This window comes from Erigeron canadensis, chromosome 4, assembly GCF_010389155.1.
Source record: "Erigeron canadensis isolate Cc75 chromosome 4, C_canadensis_v1, whole genome shotgun sequence".
Classification (NCBI taxonomy): Eukaryota; Viridiplantae; Streptophyta; class Magnoliopsida; order Asterales; family Asteraceae; genus Erigeron; species Erigeron canadensis.
The window spans coordinates 44,400,276-44,425,404 of record NC_057764.1 but is presented as its reverse complement, the minus strand read 5'-3'; the positions used below and the strand labels follow the sequence as shown (position 1 = coordinate 44,425,404).

Here is a 25,129-nt window from a genome sequence, read left to right as displayed (position 1 = left end):
CGAACCCAAAATATATGAAAAAACCAATGATGCATCTAGATGACTACTAAAAGAATAAAATTGTTTAGCCCGAATGCAAGTCATAGTACATGGTGTTACAGTTTTCACCTATTTTTGCTAGATAGACCTCTCAATGCATGATAAACCAGTACAACCGTTTATTGCACAGAAAATGGTGTGTGTAGACAAAAAGGATAGTCCGACAACTATAAGCTATATATAAGTAGGCATAAGCAAATGACCCAAAAACCCAAAACCCCGCCAAGGCCAATTCGAACCAACCTGAACTGCCCGACCTATGATCTTATGAGCTGAGTTCGATTCTGATTTTCGAGCATCGTCGGATTTCAGGTTTTGTCGTGCTAGGTTTTGACACATGTTGGAAAACTATGAGTAAATGTCTCGAAAAAACTCGAGACCCGCATGAACCGACCCGCCCGAGAGCTTAATGGGTGAGATATCGGTTTTGATTTTCGTGCATCATCAAGTTTCACATTCTATATGGTTGGGTTTTGACCCTTGCTCATGCTTATACGCGAGTATCTGCCCACCATATGTTTGTGTAGAGAATGTTAACCAAATATGTATTCTTTATAAAACACATTACCCCTCCTTTTTTTCAACTTTCAATTTTTAAAAACTTAAAATACTCATAACTTTCAACACATTCTCTACCTACACATCACATTTACCTAAAACGAGCATGGTACCCGCACAATGCGGCGACAGTAGTGGGGAATGCGGTCTAGTGGTGTCGGTGATGGTACTATTGGTGGTGATGGCGGTGTCAAGTGGTGTAGGTTGATGTAATTGTGGTAGTGAAAATTTTTAGAAGATAAGGGCATAAAATGTTAATTATTATTATAAATGTTTAGAGTGTAAATTAATTCATTAAGGATAAATTTAATATTTTATAAAAACTTTTTCCATAATGATAATTTATTAAAGGTAATTTAGTAATTATGTATGTAAGTATTATGTAACTATTATAAAAATAGAGAGTGTGATAATTTTTATAAAGGAGTAAAGATAATTAAAATGTTAAGGGCAATTACAGTAATTCAAAAACATAAATTACTAAAAATTAAAAATGAGCCTTCTACTTTATAAGGGAGTAGAATAGAATAAAAATAGAAGTATTCTTAAAATATTTTTCCAACTACGTTTTATATTAATAATTACTCTGCCAACAACACCGTCAACACCACCCGTTACTATCACCGGCCGTATCATGCGAGTAGACTCGTAGCTAAAAAAAAAGGATTGAGATGTTTTAAAGTTGAAAGTAACTTTATAGGTAAAGTTATGAAATTATTGACCTTTAGATTAAATTCAAAGCTCAAGATTTAAAGATAATCTTTAAATCTTAACCCTTATTTAAATATAGAGGGTCAAGGAAAAAAAAAGAAAAGAAAAATGAAAATACACCCCAAATTTGTTCCATAGTACACGACTACACGTCTGGGTCTGACGAATAATCCCCAAATCATCATCTCTGATTCATGATTTTGTTATTAAAATTATACGTAAACACCTATATATATCTATCTATCTCATCTCCCCGGTGGGCGCCCACCGTCTCACCACCGCATCTCCGTCACTATCGCAATCATTCACTCTACACAATTAAATCAAATGAAACACCTAATAAATTCATATATTGATAATATGACATGATCTGTATATATATATATATATATATATATGATTCAAATTCAATTTACACTTGCTCAATGGCTACCCATATGTTATATTTACTAATTAATGTAATACTTATTACTATTAGTGGATTCACATATCCGAAATTTGTAATTTCCTCATCAAGTGTTAACGAATCGTTGATTTTTGAGTTATTTCACGGAGATTACTCGCCGCCCTCGCCACCACCGCCGTCTCCGCCGCCACATCAGCCGTCGCTATCATGCGAAAGTGATTTACGAGGTACGGGTAGTTTAGATAGTGTATGTGAAGTGAATTCTAGTTTGATATTTATAAATGATGTGTATATAGAAGGGAAAGGGAGTTTGATTATATCGCCTAGGGTTAGAATTAGTTGTGCTGTGGCTGGATGTTTGATTGTGGTTAATGTTAGTGATGAGTTTAGGTTAGGGTTGGATTCGGAGGTCGTAGCTGGGACGTTTTATTTGACGGCGGGAAATGTTACATTTGATGAAGGTTCGGTTTTGAATGTTACTGGTTTGGGTGGTGATCCTCCTGAGTATACGAGTGGCAGCCCGAAAGGTGTGTTGGGAGGTGGCGCAGGGCATGGTGGGAGAGGTGCTTGCTGTGTTGCAGATAATACCAAGTTACCGGAGGATGTTTGGGGCGGTGATGCCTATGGGTGGTCGGATTTGGGAGAACCGTACAACTATGGGAGTCGTGGCGGGACGACAAGTAAGGAAGAGGATTATGGTGGAGAAGGAGGTGGGAGGGTTTGGGTCGAGGTGGTAGATGTTGTTCAAGTTTACGGGGGGATTTTTGCCGATGGTGGCAATGGCGGGGTTAAAGGTGGAGGAGGGTCTGGTGGAAGCATATTCGTGAAGTCCCGGAAAATGTAACAGTCTCTTTCTTTGTTATTTTGTTTTTTTAATTCCTTTTACTGCTGTCTTTTTGAATTATTAGGATACATGGTTGGTTTTAGGGTTTGCCATATCTTGAATGCTCGTTTCTTGGTTCATGTGAATTTAGAGGTTTCGAATTTGAGATATAATATCTGACGACATGTTGTAACATTTGGCTTGTTGTAAATTATGCTGTCTTAGACATACATCCATTGAATATTCTTTTTGCTATATTTATGAAGAACCACCCTGGTGCATCATTGTAGTTCTTTCAACACCTATTACAACAATATGATATTGTGGTGTGTGTATCAGCTTGAGAGGACTTTCTATCAGATCAACTTGCTTTTCACTCTCAGACAACAAATCTGTATAATTAGTTTTTGGCATCTTATATCATGAACCACCTTAAATTTCGGAAACTAGTTGCTCTCCTCATCACCTATTCAAGGTGTAATCAAAATTTATGACATCATAAGTGAAATGGATAGTTAGATTTTGAAAGTATAAATATATGCGTTTGACAAAATTCTTTAAATCTTGTAATACAAACATACACATTTGTTTTTCTTTGAAAGACAAACTTTCTTACTCCTAAATAACTGGAATGCCTAGGATGAAACCTATGAATTCACGAAATACTAATAAATCCCTCCCCCCCCCTGGCTCGCGCGCATGCGTATTGGACCCTGGTGGGAAACCCCAAGGTACAAGTACAATAAGAAAGTGTTACTGACTCCCTAGTATAGTAGGGCTGAATAAGTATTTGAATTTTATTTATTTATGTTACATGGGAATTGCAAAGTATCAAAAGTTGGTAACATGGAATTCTTTGTAGGTGTGTAACTCTTGGCCTTTCAATAAAATAAGTAAACAGTAACATTGGGTTCTATAAGGCATAGACCACCTAATCTTAGATGGGAAACAAGAAAACCAAACTGACATTTGGATGCCCTTATTCAACAGTAATATGCATGTTGCATTACCTTAAGTCTACACTTAAAAATACACTTGCTCTTGTTAGATACTGTGGAAAATACACTCAGATTATCTTGCCACTCAAAGTAGGAAATTGGAAACCAAAATAACAAGCAACCATGGTCGAGTCTAGTATTTATATTTCCATCCTATTTTATTTGGGGTGGAGATCCACGCAGTGAAGTGTATTTTTTCAGTAGGATACACCGTAAGATCATTGGTGTGACGAGGATTTATGTGATTTCAACTTTTTATCAGCCGTCTGTCTTTCTATCTAGTTATGTAGTTAATATGTTCTAAATATTTTTTTAGTTTTCCATCAAACCTGATTTGATTATGTAACTGTCTATTAGGTTTGGGTTTTGACTACAAACCATAACAATCATCCTTGTTTGTTCTACGAAGAGCAGGACAGGTGGTGGCATCTTAAGTGCATCTGGAGGTAATGGATTTGCTGGAGGTGCGGGTGGAAGAATATCTGTTAACGTATTCAGTAGGCATGATGACCAATCAATTTTTGCTCACGGTTGGTCCATATTATCTTTTCTTTAATTGGTCTGTACTTTTACTTCTTGAATGAAGAAAGATTGTATCTGTAAATGTTGAGTCAAGTTTGGGACCTATCAGTAAATCATTAAAGCAAAAGTAGGTGTGACGAGGAATACCGTAATTCCATCATTTATGAATCTTATAAAGTTATCTTTGTGGTCTTGATCGGAAACATTTATAATTTAGATTTGCTCACGGAATTACATTCTTCATGTTTGCAGGAGGAGAAAGTTATGGCTGTCCTGCAAACTCGGGTGCTGCTGGGACCTTTTATGATGCAGTTCCACGAAGGCTCAGAGTTAACAACCATAACATGTCAACAGATACAAACACACCTCTATTTGCATTCCCGAATCAGCCCCGCTGGACCGGTGTTGAAATTCAAGAGTATGCTAAAGCTGCTGTTCCTCTGCGTTGGAGTCGTGTGCAGGTTGTCACGATGTTTACACAGAGGTGGCAATTTCAATCCATTTATACATGAATGAGCCGCTTCGGATTGTTTTCTATCTCTGAAGGATCAAACAAGTAATATAATTTTTTTTTGCTTACAATGAAAAAGGTCAAATGGGTTGAAAGTCACTCGAAGTGAGTTTTTAATCCCTAGGACCTTCAAATAAATCTATTCAAAATGTTTATGAAAATAATATGATTTTCGTAATGGTATCTGATGCTGATACGTTAATTATTGATAACATTGATAACGTTGGGCAAAAAGGTTGCCCATTTTTGATTTATTAAACAAGCTGCTCGACCCAGTCATTTTGCCACCTTTATGGTTACTGCGATTCTGGATGTACATATCCATTATAAATTTGATTGACCTTTTGGTTTATGTCAATATGTTATAATGTTACTTTGTAATATATAGGTTCAAGGAACACTTAGTTTGTCAGCCGCTGCTGTTCTAAGCTTTGGTCTTCCTCATGATGCTGTGTCGGAGTTTGAACTAATGGCAGAAGAACTTCTAATGAGTGATTCTGTTATCAAGGTATGCGTAGGGCATTGTATATGAGTCTACTTTTATATTTACACTACTAGCACGTTACCCGCGCAATGTGGCGGTGCTCGTGGCGGCGACAATGTGGTAGTAGGGGCGACTGTTGGTGGTTAATGAGGTGTCGAGTGGTGTAGATAATTGATGTAGAGGGTTAATGGAGATATTTTTAACAATAAAGGATTGATAGTGTAATTTAATCATTAATGTTAAGGAGGTAGTGTAAGTGAAAATATCTTAAGGGGTGCTAAGTGAAAATATTACATATTTTTCAACACTTCCAAAAATAGAGTGTTATTTTTTGTATAATATAGTATAGAAATATAGATATCTGCTTTTTGTTTCTTTACTGCATTATATGTTTTGTACATGTTACTACGATTTCTCTTTTACGATCAATTCCAGATTCTCTGCATTGTAAAAACTTCAAAAGTTTTACCCTTTCTACTGTGTTTTTATCTATTTTTGAAATGGAATACTTATTGCCGGATTTGATATATTTTCTTAGATATATGGGGCTTTACGAATGTCTGTTAAATTGCACTTGATGTTGAATTCCAAAATGATTATAGATGGCGATGGAGAGGGTGATCCGATAATTGCCACTTCATTGCTTGAGGCTAGCAATTTACTGGTTCTTAAGGTAACTTTTTGGTAAAAATGAGCCAGTCTCAAAGTTCAATGAATGCAGTGGTTAATAATTTTCTTATGCCAGGGAGGTTCTGTGATACAATCAAATGCAAATCTTGGTGTTCATGGACAAGGTTCATTGAATTTGACTGGAGCTGGGAATATTATAGAAGCTCAGCATCTGGTTTTATCAATATTCTGCTGTATCAGTGTAAGGCTAGTTGTGTTATTTATGTATAAGAGTTGTCTAATATGTGCCCTAAGATCACACAGAAAGTGCAATTAATGCACGGGATATTCTTCTCATAAAATGGAAAGATACCAACATTCTTATTGGAAAATGTAATGTTCACTTTTCGAGAAGAATATTTGGTGCATTAATTGCAACTTATGTTTACCCTTAGGGCACATATTAGACGATCTCTTATTTAAACTATTGGGCACATAGTAGATTAAAAAGTCTCTGGCTATTTGAAGACACTAAAATATAACGAATTCATGATACAAAAATACAAATGCGTTTGCTCATTTATTCGTAATTCAATATATTCGGCCACATGTAGGTTGAACCTGGATCTGTGCTCCGAGGTCCATTAGAGAACACAACTAATAATCACCTGTAAGTACCTATGGTTTAATGCTTTAGTTGTAGTCCGTGATTTGGTTCAGACTTTGGTAGATAATATATTGATATATGATAGGTCAAATTGTGAACTTGAGGTTTGCCCCATCGAACTAATTCACCCGCCTGAAGATTGCAATGTGAACTCTTCTCTGTCCTTCACTCTTCAGGTAACGAGTTACTATACTAAATTTGATTAAGCTTTTTCTCTGACCAAGATATATCTATCTGAGCTAAGAGAGTATAAGGTATTCAGGTGTTTTCTGATAGTCAAAATGTGCATGCAGATTTGTCGAGTTGAAGAGGTATTTGTTGAAGGTTCGATTGAAGGATCTGTTGTTCATTTTCAGTGGGTCCGGACTGTAGTTATCCAACCTTCTGGAGCTATAACTGCTTCTGGGCTAGGTATCATTTTGTATTTTGTATTTTTTTGCTATTATAGTTAATGTTTAATATTGACTAAGATTCGGAATTAATGCAGGCTGCATCGGTGGGGCGGGTAAAGGAAAATTCTTAAATGCAGGTCCTAGTGGTGGTGGGGGACATGGTGGGAGAGGTGGGAATGGATACTTCAACGATAGTATGATTGTGGATGGTGGGCTTACTTATGGCGATCCTGATTTTCCGTGTGAGCCTGGCAGTGGCAGTGGGAATGATAGTCTGGGCGGTGCAACTGCAGGTGGTGGTATCATAGGTAAGCTTCCGGATTATGAATGTTAAATCATACTCCTACCTCTACTCTTAGACGTGCTTACACAAAAATAGAAGGTTTTGAGTGCTCAAGGTTACGCACTTGCATGCATTAATGATCTTTGCCTTTAAGCACATACAAACCATCTATAGGCTATAGCTCATCTTTCACTTATCTTTTTGGTTTTGCCGTACCTCATCTCACTAAAGTTTTTCTTTTAGCTCTTATTGAACGGAAATTTTGAATTTATGTATTAGCTCATTGGCATTGTTTTCACTTCTATCTTTTTCATTTTTCATTTTTCATTTTATAAATAACTTGAATAGTGATGGGGTCATTGGAGCACTCTCTGTCAAGTTTGTACATCTATGGCTCACTCACTGCCGATGGAGAAAGCTATGGACAAAATATTAGAAAGCAAGATGTCAACTATATCACTGAGACTAGCCCGGGTGGTGGATCTGGTGGAAGTCTACTTCTCTTTGTTGATAGACTGGCTCTTGGTAATTCATCCTCCATGTCAACCGTTGGAGGCCATGGTAGTCCAAATGCTGGTGGTGGCGGCGGGGGAAGGATTCATTTTCATTGGTCAGATATTTCCGTCGGGGATGAGTATCAATCTGTGGCAAGTGTAAATGGAAGCGTTAATATTGGGTTTGAATCTTGACAAATTACTACTTTTTTTGTACTTTCCGTGCCGTTCATATTTTATTATTGGATCCTAAAGATAACTTTCTATATGGATCACCCGACCCAATCCTCTGAACTGTTTTTTCTTTAAATAAATATTAGTTATATTAATATAATAAAGGAAAAATCATACGTTTAAATAGTGATCGACATTTCTCAGAAAAAAATATGTAGGATGTTTATGATATTTTGGGAGACTTTCAATTTATATGAACCATTTTATAGCTAATGATTTGAATTTCACCCATCTAAGTTGGAGATAGAACAAAATTCGAATTAACCCATATGTATCCCTATTGTTGGATATATGATTTGTGATCTAATCATTCAATTCCATTTTAAGCAATATGGTATACCTGCACATATTTGGATGGAAAATATTATTTTTATTCCTGCATAATCTGTCTTGACCAAAATATTCGGGATGAAGTTACTCACTGGATGCTTTTAAAGTTTAAACACTACAGGATACCCATTGTTTTTAAACATAATTATTCGTCAATTTATATAGTGTTCATACTTCTGAGTTTTAATCTTATCATTTAACGTGGATCATTAAACTACTTATGTATGTATACTTATGACATCTAATTCCGTCTTTAAGTTCTCTTATTATGATTTTGGGTAAATTAATATCGCAGAGGAGGAGTTGGTAGAGGTATGGGCCAACCAGGGGACAATGGGACTATCACTGGGATATCCTGTCCAAAAGGGCTATATGGTATTTTTTGCGAGGTACATTTGTTTCTTTCCAAATTCCAACCCTTATGGTCTTGAAAGTGTAATATATAGTATTGACTTGTTTGAAGAGCAGAAAAAGTTACTAGAAATACTATTTAGGAAATTTATCTACTTTCATTTTCTTTTTATCTCAATTCTGTATTTGGCCATTTTAACGGTATCAATCGTAGATAATTTGACTGTCATCATTAAGGTTGGCAATTTCAACCCATTCTGGTAAATGGGTTGATCTGGTTTTACTTGCAATAGAAGTGCTCAGTTAAAAAAAATTAGCTTAAACAGAAACAGGCTGAACATGTGAGCATGACTAACGACCTTAAAGTAACCCATAGTCTATTTAAAGGCCTGAAACCTTCCAAATGTTCTTATAAAAGAGGAATTAAATTATAATTTTAATAGTATAGTTTAGATCAATTGGTACCGCCACCATGCGACCACATGGGCTTACAGATGAAGGCTGCAAGTCACAGGTTCAAATCTTGCCAAAGGCAAGCGGAGAAACTATATCTTGTGATTCACTCATGAGAATGGTGAGTTACTGGGCATGAGTTACATGCGGCGTGCGTTTTGGGTACCAAGACGGTACATGGGACCAGAGGGTTTCCATCCATTTACCCTTTTTTTTGGTTGTCTGGCTTACCCATATAAGTATTTTTTGTCAACCCTGTCGATAAATAAAAAAGTTACCTGTTATGACCTGTTATATGGACACCCATTTTGCTACTTATATAAGTATTTTTGTCAATCCTGCCGATAAATAAAAAAGTTACCTATTATGACCCGTTACATGGACACCCATTGTGCTACTTATATTATGAAGAAGGAAGTTTCAAGCTTTATACTAATTATGGACAACAATCACAAGATTCTTAAATAAGGATTGGTGTCTCTCTCTTTGTGTGGACTTACCACCGCCTGCTTTGTCTAGGAAAATCATTATCTAAGATATGCAATGTTGATGTTGGCTATTTTCACTTTCACTAGTTAATGGCGATAATTTCAATGTAGGAATGCCCACTTGGAACCTACAAGAATGTCAGCGGGTCTGAAAGAGCTCTTTGCTATGATTGCCCCGCTCTAGAGTTTCCACATCGTGCTATTTTTACCCCTGTTCGAGGTATTTCAGTTTTGGTTTCACTCGTATCTATGGGGAACATATCAGTTTCATTTCTAAGATAAAAAAAACTACAATATTATACCTAAGTGATGAAGTCAAGGGAAGTGGGCACCTTAGGGGGAGGTTTGTTGCTTTAACAGTGCATATAATGTTACAGGTGGTGTTACTGATATTCCATGCCCATACATGTGTGTTTCTGAGAAATACCATATGCCTCACTGCTATACAACATTCGAGGAGTTGATATATACTTTTGGAGGACCATGGCTATTTGGTTTCATGCTCCTAAGTTTGCTCATTCTTTTTGCTTTTGTACTTAGTGTTGCTCGTGTAAAATTTATTAGTGGGGATGAGTTGCCTGGCCTTGTTCCTGCTCGACGTGGCTTGCAATTAGATCACTCGGTTCCTTTTTTGGAGTCACTGAACGAGGTATGAACAATGTTATTGCTACATAGACAGCTCAGTTTCAGATAGTGGTGGCAAAATTAAAGGCTGGGCCGGGTGGGTAACAAGTCAAAATGGATTATTTTTTTGGTACCGGCTGAAAAAGGTCTGGTTGGACCAAAATGTTATGTCCCAATTATTAAAGTTTTATACCTTTTAGCTTGTGTCTCAAATATGATTACATAATCTTATTATTAAAAGCCTACCCTTATTGTAATAATAATGATTTGTTTCTTTATTATTTTTTTTAAATTATGCTTTTGGGACACTTTTAACCCATCTGACATTCTGACCTATTTATAAGGGGAGTGATACGTGTACTACAACAAATGATACATTTACGACATATAAGCATTACTGACTTGTACTGTATACCTTAAAACTTATACATTGTGGTGAATTAATCAAAAATAGTGGTGCAATTATCATTTTTCTATTCATAAGTAATTGAATACTTGGCCCTGTTTGTAACTGTAGCTTCTTTCTTCTAGGTTCTTGAAACAAATAGAAACGAGGAATCTCAAAATCATGTGCACAGGATGTACTTCTTAGGATCTAATACTTTCAGCGAACCATGGCATCTTCCTCATTCTCCTTCAGAGCAAGTAGCTGAAATTGTGTATATGCCTACTTCTCCCTCTGGTGTATTGTAATTTCAGTGGTGGCAATTGTGACTGGTCGAAATTTGCATTTTTTATTGCTCAAAATGAGAGTAGACCAAGTAACTTATTTTGTCGAAAACTTTGAACTAGGTATTAGTAATTAGTTACAAATATTATGTTATCAAAATAACAATCTAAGTTTGAAATAAAATGATTTGGGAGGTTTCAGGATTAAAAGTAGACTTCAGGCAACTCTTGACTCACCCGACTCGTTGGACATGTTTCTTTAATGGCAAATATATATATATATATATATTTATCCGTGAGACCTTTTTGCAATAACAAATTACCTGAATTGGCCTATCAATACTTGAATTGCTCGATATTACCATCTACACCCGTTTGATTATATTTTTTTAGTGAGCATTGCTTTCAGTTTAAAGGATTAAAATAACATGAAAATATTTAATTTTTGGCGTTGCAGATATGAAGATGCATTTAATAGGTTTGCAGAAGAGATTAATAGTTTAGCATCTTACCAATGGTGGGAAGGATCTTTTTACAGCATACTTTCTATCATTGCCTATCCATTTTCCTGGACATGGCTGCAGTGGTGTCGCAAAAAGAAAATACAGCGACTACGTGAGTTTGTTAGATCGGAGTATGATCATGCTTGCTTGCGCTCATGCCGTTCCCGTGCTCTGTATGAGGGCCTTAAGGTTCCCTTTTTATTTTTATTACCCTTTTTACACTAGCCATAGTTTTATTACACAGTTTGCATGTAGTGTTATATAAGTGGGATTTTATAATGCGGTGCTTGAAGAACTGTGTATTAGACCCATCTTTTAATGTTGTCCGTTAACTACTCTAAAGTTAGCCCATCTTTTGGCCCGGTTACACGTAATGCGGTTTGTAAACCGTGTTGGAACCCCAAACCCCACACAAACGCTCAAAGACCCCCCACCTGTCCAAGTAAACTTATGCCGAATTTTCCGCCATTACTGGCATTTTTTGTTCCTGGCAGTTTCGACCCATTAGCTTATAAATGGGTCGATTTGGTTATCTTTGATCTCTACTCGGTCAAATATTTTTATTTTAATTGGTCAAATGTGTCAATTGTCAAAAGTCACCAAAAGTTAATGTATAAAACCTTAAAAACAGTTTTTTTTTCCTTTCAAAAAATGAATAATATTGAGTAATAGAACTTATTAAGTTAAAAAAAAAAAAAACTTAGTATATTTGATGCACTTATTATTTGTCAGATTTTGATATTTTTGGACAGAAAGTGTGTCGAGTCAACGTGATCTGTTTTGGCTTACCTTTTTTGCCCAGAACACATTGTTAACTGGCTATCCAGCCTTATTGAATTTTGCCACCTCTAGCCTGATCACCACCCAGACTCTGTAATATGTGTATCCCAGATGGCTGAATATTTTGAGCTTGAATTGAGATTCAATGCAGGTGACCATCCAGTTACATTATGATACCACTAAACAACTCCGAACGTTATGGGTTTTTGATAGCCTGTATTCAATTTTACTATAGTTAGTTACAGTTTGAACAGCCACTGGGTGATTCAACCATAGTGTCTTATTTTTGTGTTAAATGCAGGTCTCTACAACTTCTGATATGATGCTTGCATATGTGGATTTTTTTCTCGGTGGAGATGAGAAGAGAGATGACCTTCCTCCTCCACTTCATCAAAGATTTCCCCTCTCTTTAGTTTTTGGAGGAGATGGGAGTTACATGGCTCCTTTTGTTCTTCATAGTGACAATATTATAACCAGCCTCATGAGTCAGGTTTGGCTTGATTCAATGTCTGACCCAAAACACAATTTGACAGTCTTATATAGAGGTGGCTAAATGAACAGGTCATTATGTTAGTTCAAAGGATCAAAATGGGTATAGTTTTTTATTTACGGAGTTGAACAGAAGTGATGCAGTTTTTCTTAGCAAACAAATGGCTCAAACACTAAGGATGAATCAAAGACATAAGTTGAACCAAAGGGTTCTAAGAACACAAGTTCTTCAATAAAATATCAATACTAAAAAAACTCCTTAAACTACAATATTTGAGACCATATATATAGAAGCTCCTAACAACAAGTTAGGCATGGAACTTGGATAACAATTTAAAAACTTAAACTAAGCAACATAATTTAAGATAGACACAAACCAAATCAATCCTAAGTATAAATAATATAATTAATAGATAAACTAATTTCTATTCCAGCATCAAGAAGTATCCTTAAACAAATGTGTTTGGTAATAATTTGGTTTTTGAATAATATGATTTAGGAGGTTTTATGGTATAAAAATACTTGTAAAGCAACTTTTCATCCTTTTGAGGTTTGACCTAGTTGACCAGTTACCTTTTTTAGTTTTTATGGACCTGTTGTGGATCAACCCATTAGTAAGTATATTTATCCAAATAGCCATCTCTAGTGCATTGAGTTCTAAGCCGATCATGTTTACTTCTGTTTCTTTTTCAGTCTGTTCCCTCAACCATTTGGTATCGGTTGGTTGCTGGTCTAAATGCTCAGTTACGCCTTGTGCGGTGTGATCAACTGAAGTCAACTTTTTCACCAATTATCAGTTGGATTGACACATTTGCAAATCCAACTTTAAGTACGCTACACATACGTGTTGATTTAGCTCGTTTTCAGTCTACTGCCTCTGGCTATTATCAATTTGGACTGTTGGTTTCTTCTGTTACGAATGAGTGGCCATCATCTTCAACTGGCAGGCCATCAGGTTTACCTGAGGTGCAGTCAAGGTATTCTTGTTTTGTGCCCTTTGGCTTGTGTTTATCCTCACATCTCAAATTGTTTAAATAAAAAATACAGGTTGTCACCAAATGTCTATTTTTCCCTAATTTGATTCATTCAAAGATTTAGTTTATTATTGTAGTAATATTTCTTGTGGTTCGACGACCTGTCATGTAATAAAAAGAATATACTATTAAAAGTCGGTTGAAAACAAAACTGGGATGAATATAACAATGACCATCAGTGGACTGAAATCATAATAAGGTTAGATTTCATATACAAGGATCACAATTCACATACACCTCTTGAAGGGGAAGAATTGTGTCCCTTTTGGGCACCTGGTATAAACCATGTGGATAAGAACCTAATGGAATGCTTCAAAGTTCAAACTAAACATGTTTTAAGTTTTGACTCGTTATTTAACCTGTTTACCTCTACTATGTGTGGTTTACTCTACCAAACTGTCCGGGATAATAATTTCATACTTTTGACATGATGTGTAGCTATTTTTCTAGTCATCGTATTAGAGCTGAAGAGCTTAGACCAGAGTCCGAATCTTTGATTTCACATAGAAGAGCATCAGGATGGATTCTAAATAGTAGTAGCTTACGAACACTTAGAGAGAACATGTTGTGGTACCCTTTATCTTTTGTTATTTGCAACACCAAACCAATAGGTCATCAGGTACTTCAAATTCTTCTGATTAGTGTGAAATTTGATGGTTCTTTTTTTCTTTAATATTTACTGAGATAATGATTTATTACTATCCATGGCAGGACCTCGTTGGGTTGGTGATTTCTATACTTCTTTTAGGAGATTTTATCCTTGTCTTGCTCATGTTACTTCAGCTTTACTCTAATTCTATGGTGGATTTCATTTTGGTGTTATTTCTTCCACCTCTGGGTATACTTCTTCCATTCCCAGCTGGGATTAGTGCTTTATTTAGTCATACACCAAAGCGCTCTTCAGGACTTGCGCGTTTTTATGCTCTGTGGAACATCACATCCTTGGTGAATGTTGTAAGTTCTCTACTTCTGAGTCCTGACACTCGAATGTTCATTTGGTGGGTGCTTGGTGTTTCTTCTTGCTGATTTAGCTATGAACTGGTCGATTGAGTTTTTTGCTGTCTAGAGTCAATGACAAAATAAAATAACAGGTTATACATGTCAAACAGGTCAAATAAATCCAACACTCTTTTGCAAAACATCAGTTAGTGCTAAAATAATATTTTGTTTGTAATTATATTTCATAAACTAAATACAGTTATTCAATTAGCTGAATCAGAGGCTAATAGTTAAAATGGGTAGTTGTGCTTGTGGCAAAGCTTTTAGGTTAACTTTTTTCTTTTTAAACATAATAGTTATATATACATATATTCATTTAGAAGTTTAGGAACAGAAGTAAGAATAGAATTAATTGTAACGCTTCTGTACATAAATCAAGTCTTGCTTCTTTGCGAAACAGGTTGTTGCGTTCGTATGTGGATATTTTCATTACAAGAATCAATTTCCACTCGACGACAATAATTCAACTGTTTTGTCGTGGAGCATTAGCATGTAAGCTAGTATTTCAATCTTCATCATATAGTTGTGGTATTAAATGTTAATATGATGGTCTGTGGCTACAGGGATGATGGCGGATGGTGGATGCTACCATTTGGGCTCTTTCTGTGTAAAATACTGCAGGCACAGTTAATAGATTACCATGTTGCTAATCAAGAAATTCAAGATCGAACATTATACTGTAATGACCCCGACACTTTTTGGCAGTCATAAGAAGCCACAACCCAAGAATGATTACACAAATTTTTTTAACACTTTTATGTTAGTCTTAGAATCAACAACCCTTAATACAACCACCTGCTGGCTTAGGTTTAGACCAGGGATTAATAGCTTGTGTCCTACCCCTATATTCTTTTTGTGACAGGGATCTTAAAATGTTAGATGGCTAGGGTTTTGTTAAAAAAATTTATTCATTTTTTTGCCCTCATTTTGGTGTCAAATTGATCCTCGTTATATTTCAAACATGTCAATGTTTTTCTTTTTCGCTCTAGGATACGGAGGAATTTCAGAAGCTTTCAACGGTCTTTTGTTTCTTTGCGTGTACATGAGCATGAATTGCAGAGTGTTTTTTTTTTTTGTGTGTGTGTGTGTTTGTGTATATGTTCTACAGATTCAGTCGTGGTCTCGTGGAACCATAATATATGTGGGAATAATCATAAGAAAAATTGTAGTGCTTCTGTGAAACTTTCCAATACATAAGTTTTCTACTAGATCTTTTGGGCCCCTTGCAATGCTACATCCACAAACAAAATTTTACAAACAAAAACTAGAAACACACGTGGCATCAATAACCACCAATGAAACTATATTTATTTTCTCTTTCTTGAATCACTTTTTTTTTCTATTGGGCCACATGTGTTTGTAAACATGGTTAGTAAACTTTTGTTTGTAACTATATCATTTCTCTTTATATTGTAAGATTACAATTTCTATCAAGTGAATGACAAACAAGAAACAAGTAGCCGGAGCTAAAGTCCACGTACACCTGTTTTATAAAATTAAAATCATGTCGCTTTAGTTGCATATTTTTTTATTTTATTTTTTTTCTCTCGGCATGTAAAGTTAAAGAGAAGTGATATTCGTACCACTTCTTTTGATAAATTTATCACAACTGTACGTTATTGGTTTGTACAATCTGTTGTAAAAATTATACGTTATGGTAAATTCATCAAAACTGTGTACGAATGTCATCTCCCAAAGCTAAAATGATGGACCGTTTTGGTGTTTTAGTTAGAAGTCTGGCACTATCCAATAGGGGTTTCCATTTATTTACTAAAGAGAAGTCAGAAGTGAACAAAAGAGTGTAAGGCCTTTGTTGCTATTATATAAAGGAAAATGATCCGTAGTGCAGACTTTATCTAAGCTTAGGTATTGTTATTTTAAAAAAAAGTTCAAATTAAATTTTTAATTTTGATAAACATATATAGTTCTTTTTGAATTTTACATAACCTTCTCATGAATTTTACATAATTTCCCCTGTTTTACCTAAGATAGATATTGCATGCTTTACTTAATTTTCCCCATTATATAAACATCTATTCGGGGGTGTTTGATAAGAGATAATTATAAAATGTAAAAAAGGTAATATACAGTAAAATAAAAATAATAGGGAAAAAAATGAATATTTAAAAAGAAAATAAAGTATATTCTTTAGTACAAATTGAAAATAAATATAAGAAAATACAAAATATATATTGCGTTATCAAATTTATTTATTATTTTCTTTTTAGTTTTCGTCTATTCTCTTGATTAATGAATGAAGAGAATGAAAATTATTCTTATTTATCTATCTTTTTTTAAATGTAATCAAACATGAAAAGTTCATTTTTAAACTTGATTAAAATCCATGGTTTATCTTAATTTATATCGTCTGTGTCCTTTTCATGCTGATGACGATGAATGTTACATCGCACTTGTCTTATTCAACCTTTTTACAAGCTTTGACAATGGAGTACATGTCATCAAGATATCTAAAAATTGAAAACTATTTTATCTTTTGACACATCATTGTAAAATGTTGAAATTGTTGTTTATATGTTTCATTTTTCAACTTTGAATGCACAAAACCTTATTCATAAATTTGAATGTGTTTTTTTTTTTTTTTCCTTATTTGTAAATGATCTTCAGTTTCAAATAGTGATTTTTGCATGTTATTGGCCCGTTTTTTTTGTTCTAGTTGTGTTTTGTTTTCTTTTATGATTTAGTTTTAAACAAACAAATATTCAATTTTTTAAAGTAGGATGGTAATGTTTTTTTTTATTATTATTTTGATGTGGAAGAATGAAACTTTATTAAAAGGCTTAAAAATCAACTTGAAAAATAGTTTGAAAATTAAGAAGAGATTATGAAAGAAAAATTGGTGAATTACACTTATCATGTGTCAAAGGTTTAAGACTCATTTCAAGCTATCTATTTAAATTGATTTATCATTACTTTTTTCTTTATTATTTGTTAACTGAATTATTAATATTGTTGAGAGTATTTATTCTTATATTTCTTTTCATGTTTTTCATATTTATTATTATCATTTGAGTAATAATACATACATTTGAAAATTTTGCGTAATAATATGCTTTTTTCATTTATTTGTTGTCGCATGTATTATATAATTTTTTCTTTCTTAATGTCTACAATTAATTTTGTCATCTGTCTACTCTTATTTGTTAATAATGTTATTAGCACTATTTAGGCACATTAAACATTTTTTTTTTATTATTTTGATCAAGACCCCCACAGTTAATTATATATGAGTTGTTTAATGTGCTTTAAATTATTCACTTAAAAATCACCTCACCATCCTTTATATATTGATGATGATGATGATGATGCGATAACATAGGTTTTAAAGTCATTGCTTTTATCAAATAAAACATAGGTTTTAAAGTCCTTGATTTTATCAAATATTTTGTATTATTTTCGTAATTTTGTTGAAAAAATATTTAGTAAACCAACCATCACATTTTGTAAGACTGTGGAAACAAGATAACTAAAGAATATTCTTAATTATAAAAGGATTTATGACAATTTTAATTTGCATAAAAAATCCATACATTACAGATCTAAAGTCCACTCATGAATTTATGTTAAAAATATAAATATTTTATGCATGTTAATGAAAAGCGTCAACCCATAGAACTGTCATTACTATTAATAAAAATTTGAATTGCATTAACTGATTAGGAATATTAGTAAAAAAAAAAACATGTGTGTTTCAAAACATGCAATTGTGAATTGTCTTATGTAATGAAATAAGAGTAACCAGCTATTGACTCCGCGCGTTGCCGCATGTATGTTTTTTATACAATAAAGTTTTGACAAATTTATGTTAAATATTCGAACTCAAACTTTAAAAATGACAACTTACAAAAAAAAAATTAAAAATATTATAAAGGAATAATAAGTCGTAAAAACACAAACAATAACTATATGAATGCTTTAAATGTTTCATGAATGTAAGACCTAAGCATGATGAAAATTATTATATATTATAAATTATAAATGTTATGTATATGTGTATAAAAACGGAAGAAAATAATCAAAAAAACAAATATATAAAAGTAAACCATAAATGTGTGCAAATTGTATGATGAAAACCTGAGAACCCAAAAGTTTAGTGTTAATAAAAATGAAAACGAAATTTTTTGTGGGATACAAGTTAAAAGATGAAACTTTTAATTAAAAAAAACAATTAAACATGTAGCAATACAATAAAAATAATATAAAAGAATATTAAGATGTATAAAAACAACATGAACGTAAGACGTAACGATGATAAAAGTTATTTTATAATGAAAAAGTTATATGTATAAAAAGACAAATGAAAATAATTAAAGACCAAATGTTAAAAAGTAAATCGTAACTGTGTGAAAGTTGTTTGATAAAAACATGAGAACCTAAAAGTTTAGTGTCGCAAAAATGAAAGTGAAAACTTTGATGTGGGGTAAATGTTAAAAAATAATAATTTTAGGGGGTTAAAACGAAATTTGGTTAAAATTTAAGAGGTTAAAACGAATTTTAGTTAAAATTAGTATGTGCTTAAAAAACTTGTACATTCCACGCATAAAGTACTTGTACATTTACACAAGTTTTTAGTATATAATATCTATATAATTATTAAAACAGTATTTAACCGAGTTTTTTAAAAGCGTTCTCAAAACTAAAGCTATGTTCAAATATTTCACGTAAGATTTTAGCTTATGTGACATCTCTATGTTTTATAATAATATTTATAATACATAAATATTTAAAATTGATCTTAAAAGATTTGGCAACAAAATTTTTAATCACAATTAATTTTAACTATATTTTAAAAATTAAATAATAGAAAATTATCTAATCTTATATTAAATCACGTACTAACCAAAAATCATATAAAATACTATTTATATTTATATCCATAATTACAAATGAATTGTTACTTAATAATATTTAAAAACTATAAATACAAAAACCTCTAAATCACGTACTTTTAATAATTTTCATATTGTATTTTTTTTAACATGTATTTATCTATTACATTAAATTTATGCTAACTAAACTAATTTTATTGGTTATCAATCTCAATATCAAAAACTTTAAACCGCACAACGTGCGGGTAAAAAACCTAGTAATATATATATATATATCTATACTCTCTATATAAACAAACTACTCCATGCCCAAATTAAACACTTTACCTTTAAAATCCTTATTTTACCCTTATAATTTACACTTTCCCAAACACTTTATTCCTGAACTTTCTAAAATATCATTAGAAAAATCTTATGCATCTACGTATCTATCATTCATATTTTGGAATAGAGATGTTTATGCGTTTAAGTAATGGATAATTGGATATTGTGGTATGTTGATATTTGCAGGTTATTCATTATGTATAGTCATGTAGATTGAAAGTAGTTTTTTTTTCAATTTTATTTTAATCTTTATAACGCTGATTTGATAAAGGTTAGTTGATGTAAAAGACAAGATCTCAGTTTAATTTCTATATTCGATTAAAATTATTAGCCGTATCACGTGTATTTCTATTCAATACAGCCCATTGTTTTTTGTTCATGATACCCCACATTTAACCACCTTTCTTTTTCCACAGGTGACGCTGCAACGTGCGGGTATCCCTTTAGTATATATATACCGATATACGCATTTCATATTTGTATTGTAATTGGCATATATAAACGAAATTACATACATTTTTTAACTAGGTGTGAAAGTAAAATGATTTAAAACTAGCAGTTCATCCTTCGTCTTTTTCAAATAATCTCAATAAAATCTTACCTTTTTATCCCCATAAATAAATAAATAAATGATAAAGGTAGCCAAAGTAGAAATTGTAAAATATATAAACAAAACATTTCCCAAAAAGTCAGACACCAACATTGACGGAGCTTCTATTCATTTTTCCAATAAATATACTATACGTATGTTATGTTATTATAATATAATTATATAAAGTAGTTTCTATAAAAAGGAAGCATTAATCCCCACGCATTTTCTATCTGTGTCGTTAGAAAAGATGATGAACGAACACACACCTCTTTTGCCTGAAAAACAAAATTACTATTATAGATACAACAAGAAATGTACAACAACAACATCTTCTGCTGTTCTGTATTTCATCATGTTACTCATCTCTATATTCTGTAAGTGATATATACATCATATCCTTCTTATTTTCATCTGATGTACTTTGACTTTTATCATAATTATATACTACATAGCTTAAATATATAGTTTTATAAATATACTTCACCTTGGTCATTATGATATGAATTTCCATCTTTAACTTGAATTTTACTGAATAAACTAAAGCCAACTGGATAAGAGAATCAGCATCAGAATCAAAACCCGAACCAGGACCACATCCGGTTAGATTCTGTGTTTGGGCTGTTTTGATGGGCTTAGGCCGAAAATTTAAGAAGCCCGTAAGTTTATTGAATTCACCAGTTTATGGGCTTTAAGCCCATAGTTGTAAACTAATAAAGCGGGTAAAACTTAAATAAAATACTAGTAACGAGTAAAAATGCCAATACTGTATGTTGATTTGGCTGGATTTTTATTTTCTATTTTGGCAGTTATTTTACTTACATTTGGAGGTGGTGATGTAAGTTCCAGTTGGTTAAATGATGGAGTTATAATAAGGTTTAAAAAAAGAGTAGTAAAAGTTAGTGATGTAGTGGAATCACTAGAAGCAGTGGTTGCTGCTGATGATGCTCGTTGTTCCGAAATTGGAGCTTCAGTTCTTCAAGAAGGTGGCCATGCCGTTGATGCTGCTGTGGCTGCTGCTTTATGTCTCGGGGTTGTGAATCCGATGGCTAGTGGTATTGGGGGTGGCGGTTTCATGGTGGTTCGGTCTGCTGATACCTCAGAAACACTAGCATTTGACTTTAGAGAAACTGCTCCCTCGGCTGCTTCAGAGGTTATTCTTTAGTTATATCCTTTTTATTTGTGCTACATATGCATGATACAACAATGTAGGTCGAAATTTTTGTGTATAAGCAATCTGTAAGTATATAAGTTACTAGGTACGATTATGACGAGAAATGCTTACAAATTAATGGGCGTGACACATGATGTGGACCGTCTGCGTTAAAATCTTGTTCTCTTTCTTATTTTCTTTTAATCATATACATTGGTTCTTTGCTATATATCCATAGCTACATAACCAAAGTGTGTCAAGTGTGAGACGGTATATGCTGAATATTAATAATGTTGTTATTTCACAGGACATGTATGCGAATGATATCGACTTGAAATATAAAGGAGCATTATCGATGGGTGTTCCTGGAGAGATAGCTGGGCTTCATAATGCTTGGTCAAAATACGGGCGTTTGCCTTGGAAAAGACTGTTTGATCCAGCCATCCAACTAGCAAAAGATGGGTTTTTGGTCGCACCTTATCTTGCCAATAAGATTTCAAGCAATGCTGATAAAATCAATAAGGATCCTGGTTTGCAACAGGTGTTTGCTCCGGATGGGGAGCTTTTAAAAGCTGGGGACATTTGCTACAACCCGAAGCTCGGCTGGAGCTTAGAACTTGTAGCAAATGAAGGACCAGACGCGTTTTATGCTGGTGTGATAGGGGAGAAGCTGGTTAAAGATGTTCAAGCTGCAGGTGGGATCTTGACAATGGAAGACTTGAGGAACTATAGTGTTGATGTTATGGATGCACTTGCAGTAGATACAATGGGGTACACTATACTAGGAATGCCCGCCCCATCAAGTGGTACCTTGGGTCTAGCTCTGGTATGTTTTTCTTCTTTATAAATACGTTGCTGAGTTGAATTCTACTACTCAACAATGTGTTTTCTAGTAGCAGATAACCAAAGGAAGCACCAAGTTACCACAAAAACTTTGATACTTAATTTACTAAATGTCCTTTAATAAGGATGTGGATTGATCATGATTGTTAGAAGTGTCAAGATGTGTTGCTTGGGTAACTTGTCAAATGAGTACTTAATATGGGTTGAACAGGGCCTGTTTGGGTTCTCTAGAGTCACATACACTTCTTTTTAAGGTATATAATTTTACTATTGTTAATAATAGTTAATGCACTGGGTATTTTTACAAAAGCAATATTGGTACAACAGTAAGTTATATATCACCGGCCTGAGATAAAACACAACCCAAATAATCCATTTGTAAGTACATGGGTCGAGATTGACACCGTAGATTATGACTACATATGTGAAAACATAGGTGTCAAACATTTTAGAAAGCTATGAGAACTCAAATGCTGCCAAAGGCTCGTTGGGTTTACACCGTTTCATTGAAGGTTTGAAGCATATGTTTGCTCTTCGGATGGATTTGGGTGACCCGGATTTTGTAAATGTAACTAAGACTGTAGCTGATATGCTTTCACCCTCATTCGCAAAGAACATTCAGGGGCGGATTTTTGACAACACCACATTCCCTTCGGCATACTACATGCCCAGGTATATTAGATCTTCAATATGTTGTTTTTCAAAGTCAAAGTTAGAGATGGCAAAATGGGTATTTAGGTTGGTAAGATACTGGGTCAAATGAGGTTGGGTGAAATTGAGTGTTTTAACGCACACAAGAAGATTTGTACATATTACTACCCAAAAATTTGCCAATTGATGTCAAGGTGATCTGTTATTGTTGAATCAGGTGGAGTCAACTTCTAGACCAAGGCACAAGTCATTTTTGCATAGTGGATGATGACAGAAATGCGGTATCGATGACAACGACCGTAAATTACGCCTTCGGAGGTGGGGTTTTGTCTCAATCTACAGGCATTGTGCTAAATAACGAGATGGGTGACTTCTCAGTTCCAACTGAAGTATCTGCAGATAGCCTTCCTCCTTCACCTTCAAACTTTATCAGACCAAACAAGAGACCATTATCATCCATGACTCCGATTATTGTCCTCAAGGTGAAATCCCGGTTCTTCATGATTTGACCTTTCAAAGTTAGATGAGCTATATCTGTGTAGAAATGACAAGACGGGTGGGTCATCGATTGGTTATCGGGTCAAAACGTGTAAATTTGACAAAAGGGTAGAAATTGCTAGCTTTAGTTGTTTGCACTAAGAATGTACTTGTAGTTTATTTTTCGCCCTGTTTACTTTTGAGCTTGTTTTTTTCTTTCTTTAAAAAACAAGTGAATTGACCCATTTATAAGTAAAGGGTTGAAATGAATGACTCAATGTTTGACTTTAAAATAAAATGCTGGTATAGAAAACAACATCTGACAATTCAAACCTATTAAGAGTTGCATCTGACCTTAAAGATACTTGTATGTATTGTCAGTTGACATTAGCATATTACTCGTACATAAAGATCCAGTTTTTGTGAGTCACATAGACTAAGTTTGACCAGAAAGTTGGGAATTTTACAGGATGAACAGTTAGCAGGGGTGATCGGAGGCAGTGGTGGAATGTACATTATTCCAGCAGTTGCGCAAGTTTTCATCAACCATTTTATCTTAGGCATGGACCCTTCAAATGCAGTTCAGTCCCCACGAGTCTACCACAAGGTCTAACCCATATTTTGTGTCCCTTTCAATCTTTTCCATTTTATTGTGTTGTTTTGTCTATCAATCTCATTTATGTTCTTTTTGTATATGCAGTTAATACCAAATGTGGTGTACTATGAAAACTGGACTGTTATTGATGGTGATCATATCCAGCTTTCAGATGATAGAATGAGATTCTTGGAAGAAAGGGGTCATGTGTTGGAGCCAAAAGCAGGTGGAGCAATCTGTCAACTTATTGTCCAAACGCTAAAGAAACCGATTGAGAATAGAAAACTGAGGTATGATCATCAACAGGTTTTGAAAGGTATGCTTACCGCTGTAAGTGATCCAAGAAAGGATGGCCGGCCAGCCGCTTGCTGATGATGATCTTTCCGTGACAGTGTTATTCTTCTTCTTGTTGTATATAGTCTTCCGTAAATAATTGGGGTTTATCTGGCTAATGCTTAGGTTCCTGCATAGATAATTTTAGTCAAAACATTGTGAACATGACTCATTTTACATGAAGGCAGTATGAAGCTATTGAAGTAATTTTATGAACTTCTTATAGTTTCATTCATATATATGTGAAAATTATAAATTACCCTTCATCATTTATAGGCTAATAATGACTAAGGTTCCTTGAACAAAAATGCACGAGTAAGTAATTTGATTTAGTTTCAGTTAAAATATTCATATTTTGATTTGATATTGTCATTTTAGTAAATGGTATTAAAACGTATTTTTTCTTTAAAAAAATCCATAAATATTGTTACCTTCATAACTTTTTTCATTTTGTCTCTAATATACTTTCCCATCACATGTTAATATTATCAAATTTTCCATCACAATGTTAGAGTAGAGTAATAAAAGGCCAACATTACTATGGAAATATGGTATTGGTTAATGAATTTACACTTGCAAAAAATCAAAAAGTTGAACCGCATAATAATGAACAAAAAGTTTATTTCCTCTATAAATTTTGTTGGTAAGCTTAAAGATGCTATTGGTTAATGAACTTATATATATTTGTTCAGAATCGAAAAAATTAATCACTAATAACTAGTTAGTTTTATTTCATTCCGGTCAAAAATCCAATCATTAATAACTAAATAGATTATTTTTGATTTATGTTATAAGGCTCTCCGGAGCAAAGCCTCTTCTTATGAGGCGTTTCTTACTTTTTTTGGTCCTACACAAGTACGCCAAGC

At 33.8% G+C, this 25,129-nt stretch overlaps 2 protein-coding genes across 2 annotated transcripts; both read left to right on the top strand.

Moving 5' to 3' along the window:
* Window positions 1-1,478: 1,478 nt before the first annotated feature.
* On the top strand, window positions 1,479-15,439 carry LOC122595695. Its single transcript, XM_043768119.1, has 22 exons — window positions 1,479-2,554; window positions 3,950-4,065; window positions 4,310-4,518; window positions 4,957-5,076; window positions 5,591-5,725; window positions 5,798-5,923; window positions 6,276-6,331; window positions 6,414-6,504; window positions 6,622-6,739; window positions 6,816-7,028; window positions 7,352-7,679; window positions 8,357-8,450; window positions 9,465-9,573; window positions 9,731-10,002; window positions 10,509-10,636; window positions 11,104-11,338; window positions 12,231-12,419; window positions 13,112-13,395; window positions 13,891-14,071; window positions 14,164-14,406; window positions 14,852-14,943; window positions 15,015-15,439. Exons 1-22 carry the CDS (start codon window positions 1,674-1,676, stop codon window positions 15,160-15,162), a joined length of 4,368 nt encoding a protein of 1,455 aa, XP_043624054.1. The 5' UTR covers window positions 1,479-1,673; the 3' UTR covers window positions 15,163-15,439.
* Window positions 15,440-20,422: 4,983 nt separating this feature from the next.
* LOC122598117 (glutathione hydrolase 3-like) lies at window positions 20,423-24,470 on the top strand. The gene is made up of 7 exons (XM_043770718.1): window positions 20,423-20,588; window positions 21,021-21,364; window positions 21,672-22,190; window positions 22,644-22,879; window positions 23,076-23,340; window positions 23,805-23,942; window positions 24,036-24,470. The coding sequence occupies exons 1-7, from the start codon at window positions 20,462-20,464 to the stop codon at window positions 24,300-24,302; spliced, it is 1,896 nt and encodes a 631-aa protein (XP_043626653.1). The 5' UTR covers window positions 20,423-20,461; the 3' UTR covers window positions 24,303-24,470.
* The last annotated feature ends 659 nt before the right edge of the window (window positions 24,471-25,129 follow it).

Bases quoted from the DNA above. Each gene is read 5' to 3' on its own strand.
- LOC122595695 (XM_043768119.1), top strand. From the start codon at position 1,674: ATGATCTGTATATATATATATATATATATATATGATTCAAATTCAATT. The intron at 5,726-5,797 runs GTAACTTTTTGG...TTCTTATGCCAG, and splicing joins GCAATTTACTGGTTCTTAAG to GGAGGTTCTGTGATACAATC. The intron at 10,003-10,508 runs GTATGAACAATG...TCTTTCTTCTAG, and splicing joins TTTTGGAGTCACTGAACGAG to GTTCTTGAAACAAATAGAAA.
- LOC122598117 (XM_043770718.1), top strand. From the start codon at position 20,462: ATGATGAACGAACACACACCTCTTTTGCCTGAAAAACAAAATTACTAT. The intron at 21,365-21,671 runs GTTATTCTTTAG...GTTATTTCACAG, and splicing joins CTCCCTCGGCTGCTTCAGAG to GACATGTATGCGAATGATAT. The intron at 22,880-23,075 runs GTATATTAGATC...TTGTTGAATCAG, and splicing joins TCGGCATACTACATGCCCAG to GTGGAGTCAACTTCTAGACC.